This window comes from Microtus oregoni, unplaced genomic scaffold (assembly GCF_018167655.1).
Source record: "Microtus oregoni isolate MIOR12 unplaced genomic scaffold, Mior012 000046F_ref0000063, whole genome shotgun sequence".
NCBI lineage: Eukaryota > Metazoa > Chordata > Mammalia > Rodentia > Cricetidae > Microtus > Microtus oregoni.
The window spans coordinates 18,802,257-18,823,876 of record NW_024543220.1 but is presented as its reverse complement, the minus strand read 5'-3'; the positions used below and the strand labels follow the sequence as shown (position 1 = coordinate 18,823,876).

General features: G+C 49.6%; 1 protein-coding gene across 3 annotated transcripts; it reads left to right on the top strand.

Moving 5' to 3' along the window:
- Positions 1-2,752: 2,752 nt before the first annotated feature.
- Ftcd (formimidoyltransferase cyclodeaminase) lies at positions 2,753-16,048 on the top strand. 3 transcript variants are annotated; one of them, XM_041634988.1, is made up of 14 exons: positions 2,762-2,873; positions 3,659-3,842; positions 4,719-4,847; positions 6,977-7,065; positions 7,185-7,364; positions 8,443-8,580; positions 8,661-8,792; positions 10,439-10,500; positions 10,774-10,903; positions 11,140-11,301; positions 13,557-13,600; positions 13,816-13,954; positions 14,595-14,690; positions 15,689-16,048. In XM_041634988.1, exons 1-14 carry the CDS (start codon positions 2,820-2,822, stop codon positions 15,773-15,775), a joined length of 1,626 nt encoding a protein of 541 aa, XP_041490922.1. In that variant the 5' UTR covers positions 2,762-2,819; the 3' UTR covers positions 15,776-16,048. The 3 variants fall into 3 exon arrangements, with proteins under 3 accessions (XP_041490924.1, XP_041490922.1, XP_041490923.1); XM_041634990.1 differs by lacking the exon at positions 3,659-3,842 and having other exon boundaries at positions 2,753-2,873; XM_041634989.1 differs by lacking the exon at positions 14,595-14,690.
- Positions 16,049-21,620: the final 5,572 nt, after the last annotated feature.

The following is a 21,620-nucleotide window of genomic DNA, read 5'->3' as shown; positions in this document are numbered from 1 at the left end:
TGTATCTTGACACTCTGATACCCCCAAAGGTTTTGTGGAGTCTGGGGCATCTTTGTGAAGTATGTGGGTGTAGTATTAGGGGCGGCGGGGCCTCTTCCCCAGCACCCCAGCACCCCAGCCGCCCGCTCGGCTAGCTTATGCCCGAAATAACAACACACAAACTGTATTCATTTAAACACTGCTTGGCCCATTCTCTTCTAGGCTAATTCTCACATATTAATTTAGCCCATCTCTAATCATCTGTGTATGGCACCCCAAGGTGCGCTTACCAGGAAGATTCTAGCCTATGTCCATCCTGGGTCGGAGCTTCATCCCGGGAGCAGGGCATGGCGTCTCTCTCAGGCGTCTGTTCCCGAGAGGAGAGCTGTGAGTCTCTGACCTCACTTCCTCTTCCTCCCAGCATTTTGTTCTGTTTACTCCTCCCACCTATCCTCTAACCAATAAAATGGGCCAAGGCAGTTCCTTTATTAGCCAATGACCTTCCTCCATCATGTGGGTACGTACAGTACCTGAGAAGGGTTCTGTCTCTGGCACAGGGGTATTCATTTGTGTCCAGATCCATGGACCCCATATGGAAGGGATACACCAGCCTCTTTATGTATGCAGTGCTCTACCTGTATACGTAAGAAGTTTTGGCTCCAGAATCAGTAGTGAGAAAAACATGCCCTTCCCTGGGAACACAAATATATGTGTTTAGCAAATCATATGCGGCAGCATCACCCGCCACTTTCACACCAGGTTACCACATGTTTACTCCTACCTAACACTTGCCCCAACAGCCCATGTACATTCAACAAGTACACATGTGTGTGTGTTCAAATATCTATACATATACCAACACACACACACACACACACACACACACACCCCAACATTCACTCATATACAAATACCTGAATACATAGATACATAGCAATACCCACATAGATGCAAGCATTAACGTCTGTACATGAACACTAATCCCAGTGCCCACAGGCATGCTTACACACAACAACATATACATTGTGCTGGTTAGTTTTTATTATTGACTTGATGGAACCTAGAGTCTCCTGGGAACCGAGAACCTCAAGTGAATGGCTGATTGCCCAGGTCAGACTGGTCTGTGGCCATGTCTGTGGGCAATTGTCTTCTTAATTGTTTTTTAGATTTATTTTATGTGTGGATATTTTGCCTGCATATACATTTGTGGAATATATGTGTGCCCAGTGCCCATGGAGGTCAGAAGAGGGTGTCAGATCCCCTGAAACTGGAATTACAGATGGCTATAAGCTGCCATGTGGGTGCTGGGAATTGAACCTGGGTTCTCGGCAAGAACAATACTCTTAACTACTGAACCATTTCTTTAGCTCCAGGAATTGGCTTGGTTTTTGTTTTGTTTTTTGTTCGTTTGTGTTTCAAGACAGGGTTTCTTTGTGTAGCTCTGACTGTCCTGGGACTAGCTCTGTAGATCAGGTTGACCTTGAACTCACAGAGATCCGCCTGCCTCTGCCTCCTGAGTGCTGGGATTAAAGGTATGTGCCACCACCGCCTGGCTGGCTTGGTTCTTGATTGCTACAGGGGGGTCCAGTCTATTATGGGCAGAACTATTCCTTAGGCAGGACTCTAGGAGTGAGCCAGGAAGCAAACCACTAAACGATGTTCCTCCATGGTGTCTGCTTCATTGCCTCTTGAATGCCTGCCTTGACTTCCCTCAAGGATGGCCTAAGGCCTGGAAGTGTAAGCGGAAATAAACCTTTTCTTCCCTGACTTACTTTTGGTTAGAGTGTTTTACCATAGCAACAGAAAAGCAAACTAGGACACACACATATATACATGCATACACACATGCACACACACATACATACACACATACATACACACATACATACACAATACACATATACACACATACACACACATATACACACGTACACATAACACACATACATGCACAAACATACACACATATATACATACATATACACACAGATACACACACACAGATACAGCCCCTCCCCCCACAGGTTTGTTCACATCAGTGCCTACGTACAACACCAGTATCCATCTTTCCTGTATCATGGTCGACACGCATTAACATCATCCACTTGCAAACACCAACATCCACATCTATGCCATTATCCTTACAGAATATGTGTATATTCTAATAGTTATCTGCACAGTCACACCAACCACTACAGATTCACATATATTCCTATATACACTCACACCCATAGCCACTCCATTCACCCATATGTACACCTACTCCATGGATTGCACATATACACACACACACACATTCCCATGGTTCCACACATTCTCGCTCTCACCCGACACTCTCTCCTGCCTCTCTGAGTTAAGTCGACTTCTGTGGAGGACCAGGCTTTATGCTAGGCTTCACACATGGCCTCTCCCCCTGTATCCCTGAGAATCAGGTCCTCTATGAAAAGATAGCAACCCAGAAGTCCCATGGGTCCTCCTCTGGAAAGGCCACATTTTGAGGGCAAAACTGTCATCTGGATGGTCAACAGTCAGCCCTGGATCAAGCTGGGCCTTGAACCCAGGTTGGCCTGATGCCCTAGCTTTAACTCTGCCCCTCTAGGCCCCCGAGAGTTCTCAGCATGTGCCCCTCTGACCCTGATCATGTGACTTTTGGAGAACCCATCCTGGAGAGCATGTACTTAACTGGGGAGCACCCTCCACTCTCCAGCTCCCTTTGCGCGGTCCCTGGTTAATAAGAAACTAGCTGTGAGGAGGTATAAAGGCCCCAGGGCCACCAAAGGGACGTCACTCCACACACCTCTACTGCCTTTTGAGAAGAGCGACTGGACCCAGGGCTGACGATGTCCCAGTTGGTGGAATGTGTCCCCAATTTCTCAGAGGGGAACAACCAGGAGGTGAGGCTCCTTTGGGCTGGCAGGATGTGTGGGTGTTTTGGTCACAGGAAGGGAGTGAGTTTGGGGTGGGAGGAGGTTGCCTTTCCAGGATGGGCAGAGCCACAGCCTACTGCCCCCCTCCAAGGAGCCAACACGGTCAGCTCTGGAATGTTCCATGGATTTGGGGGGACTCTGGAGAACTGGCAAGTGGGTCTGGGGATTTTGGAATGCTCCTGGTGGGGGTCATGGATCCTGTGACCTCAGTGTTTCTATCTGACAGTGAAGTCCCTTGAATACAGAGGCAGAGGACAGAGTTATTTGAGGTCACAGGAAAGGTCATTCCCATATGTATTAACTCTTTCCTCACCCATGGAGCCTTGTGAAGTAGGCACTATTATTGGCCCTCTTACCTGATGGGGAAATTGAGGCCAGAGGGGTCCTGAGGATAGGGTTTGAAATCTGAGCCCAGCTCCTGACCTGGCAGGTTCTGCACTCATCAGGGTTCCTTCCCATGTTAGCAAACGGTCCCAACCCTGCTGTTCCCACTGGAAGGCTGTCACTCTGTTCACCCCCTCTGAGAGTCTGGGTGTGATAGCAGGCCAATTATTTTTCTGGGCCACCCTGAACCTGGGGTGGCCATAGTCACTACCACGGGGGCCTTCCTATTGTGCCTTGTGGGTTCTGGGACTGAAGCTTAGTTCTTTGGGGGATCCCTCAAACCTCCTTCTTGAGATCACATTTGGGTATGGGGCTACAACCTCTCCAAGTAGGGACCGAGGGGCATGGTGTTGGGCCTCTATCTCCAGGTGATTGATGCCATTTCCCGAGCCATCTCCCAGACCCCAGGCTGTGTGCTACTGGATGTTGATGCTGGACCCTCCACCAACCGCACTGTCTATACTTTCGTGGGGCGGCCAGAGTGTGTGGTCGAGGGAGCTCTCAATGCTGCCCGCGTGGCCTCACAGCTCATCGACATGAGCAAGCACAAGGGTGAGGACTTGAGCTGGGCCAGGCCTCCCATGTCTCAGTTCCCAGGCTGAGTTTGTGCCACGGTATCCTGGGAGTGGGGCAGGCTCAGGGCGTGGACATGGGTGTAAGTGCAACAGGTCTGTGGGCAGGCTTCTCCTTGGAGGCTCCCCTAGGACTAGCATCAGGGCTACATGGTGTTCCCTATTTGCAGGAGTGGATTGGTGGAAAGGTGGGGAGATGGCCCTAGGACACAGGCTATGGAGATCAGCAACCCCCTAGAGTGGGGTTCAGTGGGGTTCAGTGAATCTACAGGGGCTCACTCAAGACAAGGTCTTGACTAGACGGAGGCCTCAGGGAGACAGAAGAGGACACGGTACTAGGAAGCAAATTTGTCAACTGCCTCAAAACCAAACACAACGGCAGGGTGGGTATGGTCAAAGGTTGGTGGACACAAAGAGCTCGGCAAAAAGCCAAGGCCTCTGTCCATTCTCGGAGAGCTGTTTTCAGAGGTCACGGTAAGGAGGAGATAACAGGCTGGTCAAGAGTAGGAGGAGCCAGGCACAGTATTCTAGATGTGGTGTGGATTCTCTGCTGCCAGAGAAGGTAGAACTGGCTTATGATCAGATACTTTCAGCCTGGCAAGGTCTCACTGAAGGCCTTTGCTTTGTGGGATGTTTTAAAAATTATTATAAAGGGCCAGCTTATGCAAGCCCTACCCCTTCTCCAGGGCTTTAAAGACCTTCTATGCCAGCCATAGCAACAATTGTCCCCATGTTCTGTGGCATTCCTAATAGTCCAGCCTGGGAGGAACTGCTGCTGCCAACCACTTGAAGCTGGTGGTTTTCTGTGATCAGTGTGGATATCTGTAAGGGTGATGGCCTGCCCCGTTTCCTGCAGGAGAGCACCCTCGCATGGGTGCTCTGGATGTTTGCCCCTTCATCCCGGTGAGGGGCGTCAGCATGGACGAGTGTGTGCTCTGTGCTAAGGCCTTTGGCCAGCGGCTGGCAGAGGAGCTCAATGTACCAGGTGAGTGTCCTGGAAGGATCGACCAGGTTCTGGATTCCAGTCTCTGACACGTGCTCTGGTTCTCTGTCCTTGACACCTTCTAAGGATGCAGATTATACCTAGCATTGAGGTACACACATTAATCCCAGTGCTCAGGAGGCGAGGCAGAGGCAGGCAGATCTCTGTGAGTTCAAGGCCAGCTTGCTCTACAATAGAGAGTTTCAGGACAGCCTGGGCTACATAGACCCTATCTCAATAAATTAATAAATATTAAAAAGAAACAAACAAAAACAAAAAAGAATGCAGATCACTACCAAAAAAGAAAGGAAGGAAGAAAGGAAGGAAAAAAGGAACGAAGGAAGGAAGGAAAAGAAAGTTCTGTGAGCAAGCCACCAGCCGCAGCTTCTTAGATTATGAAACAAACGCGAGCAGAAATCACAACCACAGCAGTGTGTGGATGCATGTCCCATCCTGCTTGTTGGGCAGTGGATATTTATAGGCAGACTTTTCTGTGTCATCAGCCATCTCTTTCCCAGCAGCCTATAACCAAATAACCACACAGACTTGTTACTGTTATAAATGCTCCACTGATAACTTAGGCTTGTTACTATCTGGCCTTTACAACTTAACCCACATTTCTTATCTGTGCTCTACCACATGGCGGCACCCTTTTTCAGCATAGCATGTTTGTCTCCATCTTGCTGGTGACTCCTTGTCACGCTACCCTTCTTCCCAGCACCCTCTCAGTTTGGCTTTCCCACCTAACCTCTTCCTGCCTAGCTATTGGCCAGTCAACCTTTTATTAAACCAATCAGAAGGCACCTTAGCAAAGATGTATCTTCACAGTGTACAAAAAGGTTACTCCATAACAGACATTATTTGACCACAGTTTAGCTTGCTGAGCCTGGAGACTAAAAAGTCCATGCCTACTAAATAGAAAGAATTCAGGGCTGGAGAGATGGCTCACTGGTCTAAGCACCTGCCACTCAAACATGAGGACCAGAGTTCAGATTTCTAGAAACCTCCATACATGCAATGGGTGTGATGACCCACCTGTCATCCCAGCTATGTAAGAAGAAACTTATTAGCATGCCAGGGAATTCTCAAAGAACGACACTGAAGAAGAATGACCAACCCTGGGCCTCCCCAGGCATCTGCACACATGTAATGAGCTCATACAAAGGCATAGGCTTGCATACACAAATGCATACCATATAGACATGAAAAATGAGGGGAAGATTTCATTTGGGGAATTAGATGAAGAAAATGATAGGAGACAAACTAGAAACAAACACAACATGGTGTTGTGGGGAGACACCAGGATAGACCATCCATATGGCAGCACAGGGTGGGGCCCCACCAGGATATACTGTCCATATTGCAGCACAGGGTGGGGAGACCCCAGGATAGACCATCCATATGGCAGCACAGGGTGGGGGACACCAGGATATACTGTCCATATGGCAGCACAGGGTGGGGGACACCAGGATAGACTGTCCATACTGCAGCACAGGATGGGGAGACACCAGGATAGACCATCCATATGGCAGCACAGGGTGGGGGACACCAGGATATACTGTCCATATGGCAGCACAGGGTGGGGGACACCAGGATAGACTGTCCATACTGCAGCACAGGATGGGGAGACACCAGGATAGACCATCCATATGGCAGCACAGGGTGGGGAGACACCAGGATAGACCATCCATATGGCAGCACAGGGTGGGGCCCCACCAGGCCCTGTTGTTGCCATGAACACAAGCTAACATCTGAGACTAAGGCCCATGTGTATGGCAAGTTCTGCTTTTTTCTCCTATGAGAACAGGTTCACCACATGGTAAAAACACATTAAAAAAAAAAAACCGAGTGTATCCATCATCACTCCCCACATATCCTACCCTAACCCCTATAAGCATGCCCTCTTCAGGGGCACTGGTTTTGCGTGGGTAGGAGGTCTATGCTATGCCATCCTCACCACTGTACCCACTCCAAGAGTGTGGAGAAGGCGGGGGCTCCTCAGAGAGAACCAGCTAAGGAAGATCTACCCCCAGTTGAAGTTGGAAGGACCCGCCCTGCCTGGGCCCCTGTGGGACCGAGGATATACTGGATTCTGCCTGGCTAAGCATCTGACCACTTGGGTTCCTTTGCAGTGTACCTCTATGGTGAGGCAGCGCAGACACCCAGTCGGCAGACCCTGCCGGCTATCCGGGCTGGAGAGTATGAGGCCCTGCCTGAGAAGGTGCTGCCCCAATAGGTGCCTGGGTGTGAGAGGGTGGTCTCCCTGCCGTTTTTTTCCCCCTGGGGAGAGTGGGCAGGCCTGGGGCCCCTCCACCTCACCCCACACGAATGTTCCTGCAGCTCAAACAGGCAGAGTGGGTGCCTGACTTCGGCCCTAGCTCCTTTGTCCCCAGTTGGGGTGCCACTGTCACAGGTGCGCGGAAATTCCTCATTGCATTCAACATCAACCTGCTCAGCACCAAGGAACAGGCCCATCGCATTGCTCTCAACCTGCGGGAGCAGGGCCGCGGGAAAGACCAGGTGGGTAGCCTCTGGCTTGCTGCCCTATGCCCCAGGGGTCTTCCTTGGAATCCCGGGGAAACTGTTCCCTTTAGTGTCACAGCCCTGGGGGGCGGGGCTCAGCCTCAGAGTTCAGTGTTTGAATCTGAGGATCCCCTTTAAAAATTGTATGTGTTTTGCCTGCATATGTGCCAGAAGAGGGTGCTGGGTCCCTTGGGACTGAAGTTAATGGTTAGAAGTCATTATGTAGATGCTGGGAACCCAGGTCCTCTGGAAAAGCAGCAAGCGTTCTTAACCACTGAGCCATCTCTCTCCGGCAACCCCAGCTGCCCTTATTTTAACAGACTTTTCCACAGAAGCAGACAGGGTCAGGCTTCTGTGTTGACAACTGCCTCAGTTGCCCGAGATGTCTTCACATCTCTTTAGTTGCTCTAAATATGCCCCCCTCCCCACAATGCCTCAGTAAAGCTTTATGTGTTGTGAAGGCTGCCCTGCCAGGTCTGCATAGAAACTGTCAGCTAGCTTGAGCATCACTTCTCAGAGTCCGTATCAGATACAGGAAGTCATCTTCCCATCTGTCCCAGCCTCACATCTTGCTAGACAGGGAGGCTCCAGGAGCCTAGCTGCCTGCAGAACCAGCAGCCTGTAAGTACAACACAAAGCACAGGGACCCTCGAGTCCATTATGTCTGTTCCAAAGATGAGGTCAGAGTGTCTGCCTCTCTTAGATCATCAAAGAGATGATCAGAGTGACAAGCAGGTAAGGTATGGATGACAAGGGGAGTTGGGACTTTCCCTGGCTTCCCACATCAGTGTCCCTAGGTCTCTCAGACATGGTTTGATCAAAGACCTGCACCAAACCTGGTCTCAGTTTTCATGTGGTGGGTGAGGTTTTGCCTCGTCTCTCTAGCCAGACCAAGGATGATCGAGCAAGGAAAGTCACAGTGCCAACCCAGCTATCGGGGGGCCACCTCGCCTGACTCATCTGGCTAGGGGACACAAGCACAAGAGGCTCTCAGAGCTAGGCATGATGAAGGCTGGGCAGGGGCCATTCAGAGCCCAGATTCTTAGCCCAGGCTGGGGAATGCATCTCTTCATAGCCAGGACGTCTGAAAAAGGTTCAGGGCATCGGTTGGTACCTGGATGAAAAGAACCTGGCTCAGGTGTCCACAAACCTCCTGGACTTTGAGGTCACAGCTCTGCACACAGTCTACGAGGAGGCCTGCAGAGAGGCTCAGGTGGGTAGAAGAGCAGCTGCCCCCACCCTTCTCACACTGGGAAACCCCCAGCCGCTGACCTCACTGCCCCTGTCTCACAGGAGCTGAACCTCCCAGTGGTGGGCTCGCAGCTGGTGGGCCTGGTGCCTCTGAAGGCCTTGCTGGACGCCGCGGCCTTCTACTGCGACAAGGAGAAGTTGTTTGTTCTGGAGGAGGAGCACCGGATACGGCTGGTGGGCTGTGCTCCTTTGGGAGTGAGATGCCAAGGGAGGCATGGGGGCTGTAGGCCTTCAGCTGCTCCAGGAGCAAGCTCATGCTTCCAGATGGGCCCACCCCAAATCCAATACCCTCTTCTTCCTTCAGTTCCTTTGTTTTATTGGCGTGTGTGTGTGTGTGTGTGTGTGTGCACGTGCGTGTGTGGATGCATGCATGTGTGTGTGTGTATTTCTAAGGGGCCATCCATCTTTTTTTTTTTTTGAAATAGGGTCTCTCACTGGAACTCACCAAGTAGGCTACTTCTTCTGTCTTCACTTCCCCAGCACTGAAATTACAAGTAATGGACTTACCACCATGCCAGGATTTTTTAATTAATTAATTATTAACCAATTAATTGATTTTGATAGGGGTCCTGGGGCCTGACTCAAGGTTTTGTCCTTGCATGGCAAGCACTTTACTGAGCAAGCCCTGTGGCCAGCTCTTGACTCGTAGGTAGAAGATTTTCCACTTTCATGGCCCTGTAGAACCTCATGAAGGGTTCCTCTGGAACTGGTACTACATAAACTTTATGTTCTCTGCCTTCTTAATTCCTAGGCTGGCTGCTTCTCTGAAGCCAGCCCCCACCCCCGTCGGGTTCCTTACACCCCAGTAAAACACAGTCCACGGATTTGGGTAGATATGTCCCAGGCGTCTCTCCCCTGGTCCCATCTACACATGAGTCTCTCTGAAAACAGTTCTGCTTGGCTACAGCACATTTGCTCGTCTTGTTGAGCCCAGGATCTGCTCTGGGGGTGGCCGCATCTCCAGCGATATTGTTTTCCCATCCTTTCCGAGAGTATCCGTCCTTCCCTAGAGTATCTGGTCCTTCACTAGAGTATCCGTCCTTCCCTAGAGTACCCGTCCTTCCCTAGAGTACCCGTCCTTCCCTAGAGTGTCCGTCCTTCCCTAGAGTGTCCGTCCTTCCCTAGAGTACCCGTCCTTCCCTAGAGTACCCGTCCTTCCCTAGAGTACCCGTCCTTCCCTAGAGTACCCGTCCTTCCCTAGAGTACCCGTCCTTCCCTAGAGTGCCCGTCCTTCCCTAGAGTACCCGTCCTTCCCTAGAGTATCCATCCTTCACTGCTTGCTGATTCTGTGACCCCACTCTTAGGCGGCATCCTTTACCCGCCCCCAGAACCATCTTTGAAGTGCACCCTGCTTGTGTCCTTCGAGTGTGTGTGTGTCCCTTTCTGCTTTCAGAAAGTGAAATGTGTTGTCCCCGGTGCATGGCTTCATAATGGGTCGAATGGTTTTGCTGAGATGAATTCGAATCTTAGATGGGACTGTTTTCACTGTATCCTGAATTTGGGTGAAACTCGGTTTCCCTCACATTAATGTGCAGAGGAATCAAGGTTGCCCCTGTTTGTAAGAATCTATTAGATTCTGAATTAGAATCTAATCCCAAGAAGAGGACTTAGCTGGCCCTTCCCATGGCCACCTAGGCTCTGTTGTGAGGGAAGGGCAGGCAACCCTTTCTTTGTCCTGTTTGCCCTGGGAGCATGGAGTGTTTCTGTCTGTATACCAACCTGTTAGGAAGTGAACTGGCAAGGTTCCTGGGAAGGGAGGGTGGGAAAAACTTGTTAAGGTGGCGCCAAGCTGAGCAGTGGGTGTGATGTCCTCTCTGCAGGTGGTGAACCGGCTGGGCCTGGATTCCCTGGCACCCTTCGACCCGAAGGAGAGGATCATTGAGTGAGGCCTCGCATCTCTTCCCCACTCTTCCACCCTGCCCGCTCCCTGCCCCTCCTTTCCTTCTTTTACTCCTTTCCCTCCTCTTCCACTTCCTCCTCATCTTCACATCTCTGGTCACCAAATCTTAAACCAGGTGCCTGATCCTCCAACTTCTCTGCATGCTTTGGTCCTGACCCCTCCCGGCCCGCCTTCTGCTCTTCTCTCCAGCCTATCAGCTTGGGGCTGGTGGTAAAGGGGTGTGTCTCCGCTTCTTTAAACGGCTCCCATTGGTAGGTACCTGGTTCCAGCTAGTGGACCAGAGCAGAGCCTGATGAACAAGTCATTGCTCAATTTTGTTCGGGAGGTGGGCGCCCGCTCTGCTGCCCCAGGTGGCGGCTCTGTAGCAGCGGCTGTTGCAGCCATGGTGAGCACCTGAGATAACCCACCGAGGGCAGAGCCACAGATGGCAGGACCCAGGCGGGCGCGGGTTGATAGTGGGGGATTCTGGAGAGTGGGATTCAGGGGTGGGGGACTCTGTAGTGGGGGACCCTGCAGGGTGAGATTCCACACTTGATCTCCCTACACTTGGGGTTCCCTGTTGGGCTCTGGCTTGGGGTGGCTAGGCCCCCCGGGTAGCTCCCACAGCTTGCCCCTTACCAGGGTGCAGCCCTGGCCTCTATGGTGGGCCAGATGACCTACGGGCGGCGCCAGTTTGATCACCTGGACTCCACCATGCGGCGCCTGATCCCACCATTCCATGCGGCCTCCGCCCAGCTAATCCCATTGGTGGATGCTGATGCCCAGGCTTTTGCTGCCTGTCTGGTAAGCATGCTCAATGGCCAGGCCTGGACTTGCTAGCCTTAGTAACCTGCAAATTTGGAGCCAGGGGCAAGACACTGAGAAGGTGGCATGATCTGCCAATATTTTTAGGAGCCCCTGCTTTCGCAACCTTGAGGGTCTAGGTCTGGAGAGCATAGACCTTGCCCCAGGAAAGGGAACTTAGGAGGGCAGGACCCCAGAATGGGGTGCCCTGGGGTTGGGGATCCTGGAGGGATACTAGTTGGTAACATTGAAGGTAACAGCAGACACGTCTCAGATTGGCCAGCCAGGATCTTGGCTTCCAGGCCAGAGATATGTGAGAGCTGGACCCCAGATTCTAGAGACCTGCAGGAAGGAGCCTCTTGCCTGTAGGTCACCTGGGTCATCGTGAAGGTCAGCACTATACCCTGATGAGGGGCAAACTGCCGGGGCAGCCCCCTGTTCTGACCTCTTTAGCAGGCTAGAGCTCTGAGGTCATAGAAACCTTAACAGAACAACCATGAAGATTAAGGACTTAGACTAGAAAAAACCCTTCAGCCACAACATACAGGTGCCACCAGGAGAGTTCGGAGATGGAAAACCCATCTTGAGAAATAATTACAGGTGTGGTCAGATGAGCGGACATGGCAAGGATGCAGGGCCAGACGCTGAAAAGGTGAAAGAAATGATTAGAAGTGAGAGATACACACAGAGAAATAAAGAGAGATATACAGAGACACAGAGACAGGGATATACACAGAGACAGGGATATACACAGAGACAGGGATATACACAGAGACAGAGACAGGGATACACACGGAGACAGAGAGACAGAGACATACACAGAGATAGAGACAGGGATATACACAGAGACAGAGACATGCACATGAATCAAATACAGTGACTGCACACACAGCAATAGACACACAGAGACAGAGATACAGAGACACGGAGAGGTGGAGGTAGAGACAGAGAGATAAGGGGAGAGTGACAGAGATGAAGAGTAACCGAGACATGTGAACACACAGAGACATAGACAGACATACACAGCCACAGGCAGAGGTATAAAGACAAAGAGAGACAGGCATTTAAAGGGAAATGTTAGTTTAGATATAAATATTAGCAATTCAGAGACAACCCTAACATTAGATATTAGAAGTAAGAAATAAGATATATGTTAAAAAACACAACTATAAGAGAAAGTCAGATAAATGAAAATTAACTGAAGACAGCAAAGCATAGGAGAAGATTTAAATAATATGAGATGAAGTTTGTGTTGATTAATGTCTTTCATGTGCAGCAAGAAGATGGATTTTAGGAAAGTCACAGATAATGTACTTTTCTCATGGAGACAATGAAACATAAAAAACAATCAAAAATGAAAACATGGTAAAACTTACACTAAATCAGGAAACAGAACTGATTACGTGGGATGTAGCAGGGAGGTCACAGCAAAGACAAGAGGCTAAGTCAAGTGCCACATTCCCCAGGCGGGAGGAGAGGTACATGTTATGACAGTGACAAGCTGGCTGGGGACGCAGAGTGTCTGCTTAGCCTCTGCTGTCCCTCCTGGCTGAGAGAAGGGCCACGATAATAACTGGTTGAGATCTGGGTGAATACACCAACACCAGTGTGCGTACGACCTACCCAGCTTTCTCGTGCCCTGTCCCATCCTGCAAGATTGGAGGGTGTTATGGAAAGCTGAGACCTGCAGCACTCACCACACACAGAGTCTCTTCTCATGAAATCACAAACGCTACCTGTCACCATTCAGGAAAAAGGCCAGGTCTACAGATGGCCAGGGACAAGGGATGTGGCACCGTGGTGGAAAAGGCCTTAGAGCTTCCAATGTCAGCGCCGCCCTTGTGTGTTTAGACTGCCTACGGTAAAGTCGTTCACACCATCAGAACTTGGTACTGTAGGGAGGATGACTGGAAGAATCCAGGAGCCTTTAAAGGTCCCCAGAGAACGCCACTCACCTGTCTTCTCCAGGTGGCTGTGGGGACCTTTGACACCCAGACCCAGGCACCAAGTGCTGGAGACCACAGATACCAACAGAAACATCATCCCCACAGAAGGTGTCCCTGCCTGTGGCCTGTAGCATATGATGCGCTTCAGTAGGAAATGCCCATGCTAGAGGCCATGGATAAGCAGTGCCCATGCTGCCACATCCCAGGACACAGTCCTCACTGCTATCCCAGCATGGCCAGGGGACACAGCCAGTTCTTCGTGGCCACTCACCATGTGTGTTTTGGTCTTTTTTTTTTTTTTCCCTATAGGAGGCAATAAAGCTGCCCAAGAACACAGCCGAAGAAAGGGACAGGTGAGCACTGTATTGGCCAGGTGGGCCTGCTGGACCCTCTGGGCCATGGGTCTCAGTGTCTGGGGGTGGGGGTTGGCACAGGTGCACCATGGGTAGTGAGTAATGATCATTTTGTCACTCCTGAGTCGGTGCGCTCAGCCTTTGGGAAGGGACCATGATGGTTGTGGTCAGAATGCACTCAACCCCTAACTCACGTATCGCCGCCTGGGTTCTAGGCGGGCCTGTGCTCTGCAGGAGGGGCTGAGACAGGCGGTTGCTGTGCCACTGAAGCTGGCAGAGACTGTGTCCCAGCTGTGGCCAGTGCTGAAGGAGCTGGCCCTATGTGGGAACCTGGCCTGCTTGTCTGACCTGCAGGTATGAGGGTTCCAGGGTGTCAGAGCAGCTCAGGGTGGTATCCACATTCTTGTTCAATGTTGTTCCACAGTTAACAGCAACTTGGGTATCTTCAGAGCTTACGTACAGGGAGATACGGGGAGATACCTGAGCCAGCCTGTGGAAGTGGACATCACTCATCCTGTATGGGGGATGGGACAAAGCAGAGGCATGACCTATGGCCCCTACAACTAACCCAGGAACCCTATAGTATGCAGTGTATTTCAGAGTATGGCCTGGAGGCCCCAGCGAACTGATCCTCTCTACTGGGAGTGGCTCTAGTTTGCAGGCAGATAACCGCTGAGGGCAGGTTCAGAGGGATCCACAGCCTCTAAATTATACCTTCATAGCCTCCTCAGGCCTCCAGGAGCCGCATTTTCAAATTAGTAGTGGGTTCCTTTTCTCAGTTCAGGTCTCAGACCAACATGGCCATGGTAGCCCGATCTCTGGGTAGGGTCAGGCTTAGTGGTTGAAGAATGCAGGTCCCTGCATGAAGCCCTTGCCTGTCAACCCATAGGATGGGTCAGCTTGCTCAGTCTCAACAGGAGGGTTGTTGATATTTTCAAGAGGCACAGAGGCATTGTGGGTCCAGAACCATCCCCTTTCACCGGTGTCTCTTCAGGTGGCAGCCAAAGCCTTGGAGACAGGCGTGTTTGGTGCGTACTTCAATGTGCTCATCAACCTGAAGGACATGACCGATGATGCATTTAAAGAGAAGGTGGGCAGGGGCAAGACTTGATGCCAGGCCCCACCCAGGGACCTGCAATGTCTGCCGTGGGCAGGGATGACTCTTGCTGGTCACCTGAAGGAACAGGCTCTTGCTGTCTCTCCTGGAGCCATGGGTACAGGGTGATCAGGTGTCTGCGGGCATACATTGACATCCCCCTTCCCATGGGTCCAGACCTGACTAGGAGATGAAAAGTTGCTAAATAGTACCCCAGTGCCCTTACCACCTACCCTGCTCTTATAGTAGAATTGAAGGCTTGGCAATTCCAGGCTGGGGACCCCCAAGCACCAACACCCCAGGCACTGGAAAAATAATGGCTTTAAACAATGAACCCAATCTCAGCATTTATAACAGCTGCATGGCAATTTTATTGTATTATTGAGGTAAAAATCACAAAACATACAAATTCCTATATTAAAACATAGAATTCGGTAGGATTTTTGCACGTTCTCAGTATTGTATAGCCATCATTCTAGCAAGTTCCAGGACATTTTTATTGCTTCAAAGGAACCCTCTGTCAATTAGCAGACACACTGTTCCATACCCTAGCTCTGACAGCCATTCTTAAGCATCTGTCTCCTAGATATTTGTGACAACTTTGAAAAAGCTTTTTTAAGGGCTCAGTTCTTAAGTAGAATGCTAGCAATTGGGCATCTTTGGGGTCTAGCCCCTCCCTGACCAACTTTAGATAATATGACCTCTGTGAGTGAGCCCTCTGAGTCTTATGGATACAGCTGTCCCCTCAGCAGTCTGGGCAGAAGTAGAAGAAACGGGATGGGAGTTTGTGGAGGGTCAGTGGGTATGGCTGTCCCCAAAACTTCTACCCACACTGATACATCTAGGAGTGGCTGTTCAAGATGACCCTAGTCACTGTGAGGTGGGTATGCCATGGGGAGGTGGCAGTAGGAGCCTGGGATTTTTCTGTTAGGAGCAGCAGGTCACAGCAAGCACGGAGGGGGTAGGGTGACATATCTCTCTATGTCTGTCAGATGCACCATCGAATCTCCAGCCTTCTGCAGGAAGCCAAGACCCAGGCTGCACTCGTGTTGGATAGCCTAGAAGCACGGAGGGAATAAAGAGATGCCCCCTTTCCCCTGCGCCACGAATGGTCCAACTTCCAGGGGTCTTTACCTATCCTAAGTGACCCAAGCCTCCTTGGAGGGAAGATTCAGCCATGACGTCAGCAGTGTCAGGTTGGGGCTCTACATACAACTGTTTGTGTAGGATGCTGTAGATGCAACGGAGGTGGTTTGGGGTAGGGAGTAGGGTCTGATTGGCGGTGGTCTACTGCAGGCATTTAGCCTGATACCCTCTGTTATCTGTGGCTTCTAGTAAATTCTGAACACAAACCTGCCTGGTGTGCTTGGGTTTGGGGGCAAGGCAAAGCTGAGAATGGAATCGGGAGCAGGACCAGGGGACTCCTTCGTTTGTGAGTAATGAAGCCCCAGCTCCAGATTCCCAGATGGAGTGTTTAAGAAAATGTCCTACAGTCGGATCTTATGGAAACATTTTCTCAATTGAGGTTCTTTCCTCGCTGGTGACTCTAGTTTGTGTCAGGTTGACATAAGAGCAGCCATGTAGCAAGGGGCAGAGACTGTAGTGCTCCAAGCCCTCACACTGGGGAAAGTCTGGCTCCTGAGGGCTATGAGGACATTCTCTCCCTTCACTGGACAGTCTGCTCCTAGCTTCCATGTCACCATCACAGAGCTCTCCCCGTCCTCCATCCTCAGATGTTCCATAGTTCTCTGTGTCCTGGGATGTGGCAGCACGGGCAGGCATGGGCACTGCTTATCCATGGCCTCTAGCATGGGCATTTCCTACTATTCCTCTCTATTCTCCATTACTAATAAAAACCCTCAGCCGGGCGGTGGTGGCGCATGCCTTTAATCCCAGCACTCGGGAGGCAGAGGCAGGCGGATCTCTGTGAGTTCGAGACCAGCCTGGTCTACAGAGCTAGTTCCAGGACAGGCTCCAAAGCCACAGCGAAACCCTGTCTCGAAAAACCAAAAAAAAAAAAAAAAAAAAAAACCCTCACCCCAATGACTTTCAGATGAGCCACTCGATGAGAAAGTCTCCCAAGTATGATTGTAGTTATCAACACAGTACATAAAAAGAAAACAGCTTGTGGGTACATTCTTCTTAAGTGAGGCAGAAAATCTAAATGCCTTTTAGGACAGATTTGCTATCTGAAAATTTAAGTCACTTGTTTCTGGGAAGAGTCATCGACCAGGGGAAGCAACATGAACAGATGGTTCACATGTGTTGCAGGCAAAGGGGTGGAATCCTTCATTGCGGGAAGTCCTACAAATTAGACTGAACCTAACAAGGTGCTTGGGGGGGGAGCAGCCCAGTTCCAGTGAGGGGTCCTGGCTAACTTATGTATAACAAATGCCTGTGCTCCTGTCCAAGACAGAGCAAGGATGACTCTGGGGGTTTGCCCCTTGCTGCCCCCAAAGAACATTTGGAGGTATATTGGTATATTGCTCTGTCCCATGGGATCTTTCATGGCTGTCTGAGCTGCTAGTCTCAAATGTGTGTCCTGCCCAGGGTTGGGGATGTCTTGGGGTGGGGCAGTCAGGTGATGATTCTCTATTCTTTCCCTGATATCCAAGTATATTGAGGACAGAGAACTTGATCCCATCCAGTTCCCGGGCCCAGGCTTTGCACTTCATACTGAGGAGACACACAACAGTGGCCCAGAAGACTTACTTCTCCAGGGTACAGCTTCCTTTAGCCCTTCCTCAGGCAAAGAGATTCTGCTAGGCCTCCTGGACTTAGGGCCCTAACCCTAGCCACATCCCCAGCACTGTAACCCAGAGATGGAGTGGCAACTCAGAGAGGCTGCAGGACAGCAGAGAGGGTTGGGTTGACACTCTGCCTTCCAGCACGTGTGTTCCTGGGTGTGTAGTGTGTAGGCGGAGGAGTTGGGTGTGTTATCATTTTCATGAAGAGGCATCCTGCTTAGTTTGTTGACAACCAAGAGTCACCTGAGTCAGAGGAAATCTTAGCTGAGGAACGCTGAGATCTGACTGGCCTGTGTCTTTGTCTGTGGGGAATTGCTTGATTGTCGGTTGATGTGAGAAGACCATGACCACTGTGGGCGGTGCCACCCCTATGCAGGTGGTCATGGGTTGTATAAGAAAGCTGGCTGGGTATGAGCCAGGGGGAGTGAGCCCTCTATGGTTTCTGCTTGAGCTCCTGCTACAACCTCCCTCATTGATGGATTGTGACATCAAAATATAAGTCAAGCATACTCTTCCCTTCCCAAATTGCTTTTTGTTAGTTATTCAGCATAGGAAGAAAACCAACTAGAACAATGGCTATGACGGACCCAAAGCAGGGTGGGAGATGGGCTGTTCCCACCATGGTGGAGAGAAGCCTAGTATGGTATAGCCTCGTATAGAATGAAATAGGATTCTGGGAATCTCCAAAAATGCTCCTGTGTGTATTTTGGGGGTGGAGGAGTGTAGGTGTCAAGAGCTCTTGTGCAATTAAAACAGATGACAGCTGATATTCCTAAGGCTGACTCACCAGGGGATCAACTAATCTGATGGGGGAAATTCATAGGCAAGGCTTATGAAAATATTACCTATAAATACTGACTGCTTCTGTCTGTAAATACACATGTACAAAGACAGCTATGGCATCTCCCCAATACCTGCACTATAATGTGTAATCTCATGTAATGTGTATATGTAATCTCATGATTACATCACAATCATATGGGCACATATATCCATGGATGGTCAGGAAGATGATTTTGCATTAATCTGTATAATTTTGATATATAGAAAATATACTATGATATATTCAGAACTAGATTTATTGTCCCACGAGAACTATCAGACTCTTAAAAACCTGCTTTGTTCCTTTAACACAAACTATCATAGAAAACAAGTTTCTCCCCAGTCTAAGACAAACCACAAAATTAACTTGTTTTTACCTCAGAGCAAGTTCAAACTAGGCTGAATGTTTCTGTGAACAGATCATAAGTTAAAAACTTTACAGATACACACAAGGACAAAGCCACAGATGCCTAACCAAAGTTGTTAACACAAAGAAACCTAAGAAACTGTGCCAATTCTTTGCTTGCTAAAGTCTGGCTGGTAAAGACCTGAGTCTCTTTACAGATCTCTCTGCAGCTTGTCTCACCTGGTACTGTGCCCCCAGCCTCTGGTCACAGTCTTACACCAGGAACCTTGAAACCTTGCGTTGCCATGGTAAATGGTTCTGTTCCTTATCATTTATTTGAGGAATGTGCTATGATCTTCAGAGGTAGCTTTATATTTTTTTATTATTGCAAAAAGCCTCCTGCAGTAAATATAAATATAAATATGTGTGTGTGTGTGTGTGTGTGTGTGCGTGTGTAAGACAGAGGAGAAAGAGAAAAAATTAGAACTTAGAAGGAATTATGAACTAGTAGGAATTATAACTTAGATAGAACTGAAGCTGCAGAGGTAGAATTACAGCTATAGCAAAAGAATAGACAGAACAATAAATAGCATGACTTGAACAGCACAGATATGAATTTATTCAGTGCCCCTCAGACAGAAAAACTTTACGTTGTTTCGCTACACTGTGGACTTTCTCCTTGAATCCTGGGTGTAGTCTTGAGAGCTTGTCTCACAGGCTACAACACTTAGGGGCTGTCCATTGATGTGCAGGTTCCTGGACACATAGAGGTCTAAAGGCACATAAGCAAGAGGACATCAGAAGGACCACAACAGTGAAAAAAATCATGGTTTTGTCATATTTGCGAGGGGTTTTCTTGGGGGGAATATCAGAGAGGAGATGTTGATGGGGGAAGATAGTTGGGGGAAGGTCATGGGGAGAGGATCTTGAGGGGAAGTGGTGAAAGGATTCTGATAAAGGGAAGGGGATGGTGGCAAGGGAAGGTAGCGATTGGAAAGCCATGATTGGAAGATGGTGTGGGGAAGGCAGTGAAGAGACAGTGTTGAAGGAGGATAACTGTAAGGGGAAGACAGTGAAGGGAAATTGGTAGACAGAGCTAAGAGAACCTTGATGTAAGGAAATGTGAGGAGGGGACAGTGGCAGGGATGCTGGCATGGGGAAAGCAGATAGCTTCTGTCTAGAGGAGGGGACAGTGGCAGGGAGGCTAGTATGGGGAAAGCAGATAGCTTGTGTCTAGAGGTAGTGACATCACTGGATTTGGGAGGTATGATTTGGTGAGGATGTTGTGGGTGCTATGGCGAGGGAATCTGGTAACAGGACACTTGTGAGAGATCATTGGCAGGAGCACAATGGTGAGGGAACTTTGTTTTGGAGCTGTGTGTAACAAATGTTGTTGAGGATGAAGGGGTGTGGGTGTTGGTAGAAGGTTATTGATGTAGTGATGGCTTGTAGATCAGAGATGGGATGCTGATGACTGCATGACTGTTATGGAGTGTTGACAGGAGAATACTGGCAAGGAGATGTAGGTGAGGGGATGCTGCAATGGAATGTTGGTAAGAGTGTGATGTTGCTGAGCGGTGGTGGCGCACGCCTTTAATCCCAGCACTCGGGAGGCAGACACAGGTGGATCTCTGTGAGTTTGAGGCCAGCCTGGTCTATAAGAGCGAGTTCCAGGACAGGCTCCAAAGCTACAGAGAAACCCTGTCTTGAACCGCGCCCCCCACCCCGAAATAATAATAATAAAAAATAAGAAGAGTGTGATGCTATGTTGGTAAAGGAACTATGGTATGGGCACATTGAGTAGGGGTGTTGGTGAGGGAGCTTTGTAGCATTTACTGGTGTGGGGTGACTGTTGAAGAGACACTGGTGAATGGAACCTGTGGTGGTTTGAAAGAAAATGGCGTCCAAAGGGACTGGTACTGTAGGAGGTGTGGCTTTGTTGGAGTGGGTATGGCCTTATTGGAGAAAGTGTGTCACTGTGGAAGTGGGCTTTGAGGTCTCATATATGCTCAAGTCATCCCAGTGTCTTAGTTCACTTCCTGTTGCCTGCTGATTAAGATGGAGGACTCCCAGCTCCAGTACCAGGTCTGCTTGCATGCCGCCATGTCCCACCATGATAATGGAGTAAACCTCTGAAACTGTGAGTTGCCACCCCAGTTAAATGTTTTCCTTTATAAGAGTTGTTGTGGTCATGGTGTCTCTCCAAAGCAATGGAAACCCCAACTGAAACAGAACCCTTTCCCATATCATTAGTATGTGAAAATCCCTTCTGTGAGATTGGCTTTCATACCATCCTGGGTCCGAAGCTGTAGGAACTGGTGTCACAGTGAAGGGTGTTCCTTTCCTCTGAGAGGTCCTGGTTATAGTCCTGTGGTCCACACTCTGGAAAGTGGAGGGGTCCTCCATGTCATCCCACATTCCCAGCTTCTAGGATTGCTAATGAAATGTATAAGGGTCTTGGGTGAACACTCTGATTGTGGGGACTTATTTGCAGGGCTTATTGCTAGGACTCTGTGTGATTCTTTGTAGGGAGACAGAGGGTTAGGGCCTTTCTGCTGCAGGCTGTGTGGCCAGATGGCACCGGGGGAGTGTCGATGACATGACATGACGTTAGAGAGTGTGAGTTACAGCAGGGATGCTTATGTCTAAATGCATGTGTTGACTTCCAAAGGCCTGTACTTCAGAGTATGGCCCAACACTGAGAGAAGGTCTTTGTAAATGTCACCCATTGCAAAGAGAAGAAGTTTTCCTGGAATATAGAGGGCCCTGGCCCACTAAGATTAGCAGTTTTTTTTTTTTTTTTTAAAAGGGAAATCTGGAGTAAAGCTGGGAGACAGTGGCAATTCCTCAGCAGCTGAAGACTGTGGAACAGCTGCCTGAGGAGGACATTGCCAAGTTTTGGCAGTACCACAACTGAGATCCATTTCTTACAAAGCCTAAGTTATTAGGAAACACTCAGATGTAGCCAAGCACACTAGTGAGAGTCATGTGATTATAAACATTTCTTAA

Bases quoted from the DNA above. Each gene is read 5' to 3' on its own strand.
- Ftcd (XM_041634988.1), top strand. From the start codon at position 2,820: ATGTCCCAGTTGGTGGAATGTGTCCCCAATTTCTCAGAGGGGAACAAC. The intron at 4,848-6,976 runs GTGAGTGTCCTG...GTTCCTTTGCAG, and splicing joins AGAGGAGCTCAATGTACCAG to TGTACCTCTATGGTGAGGCA. The intron at 13,955-14,594 runs GTATGAGGGTTC...GTGTCTCTTCAG, and splicing joins CCTGCTTGTCTGACCTGCAG to GTGGCAGCCAAAGCCTTGGA.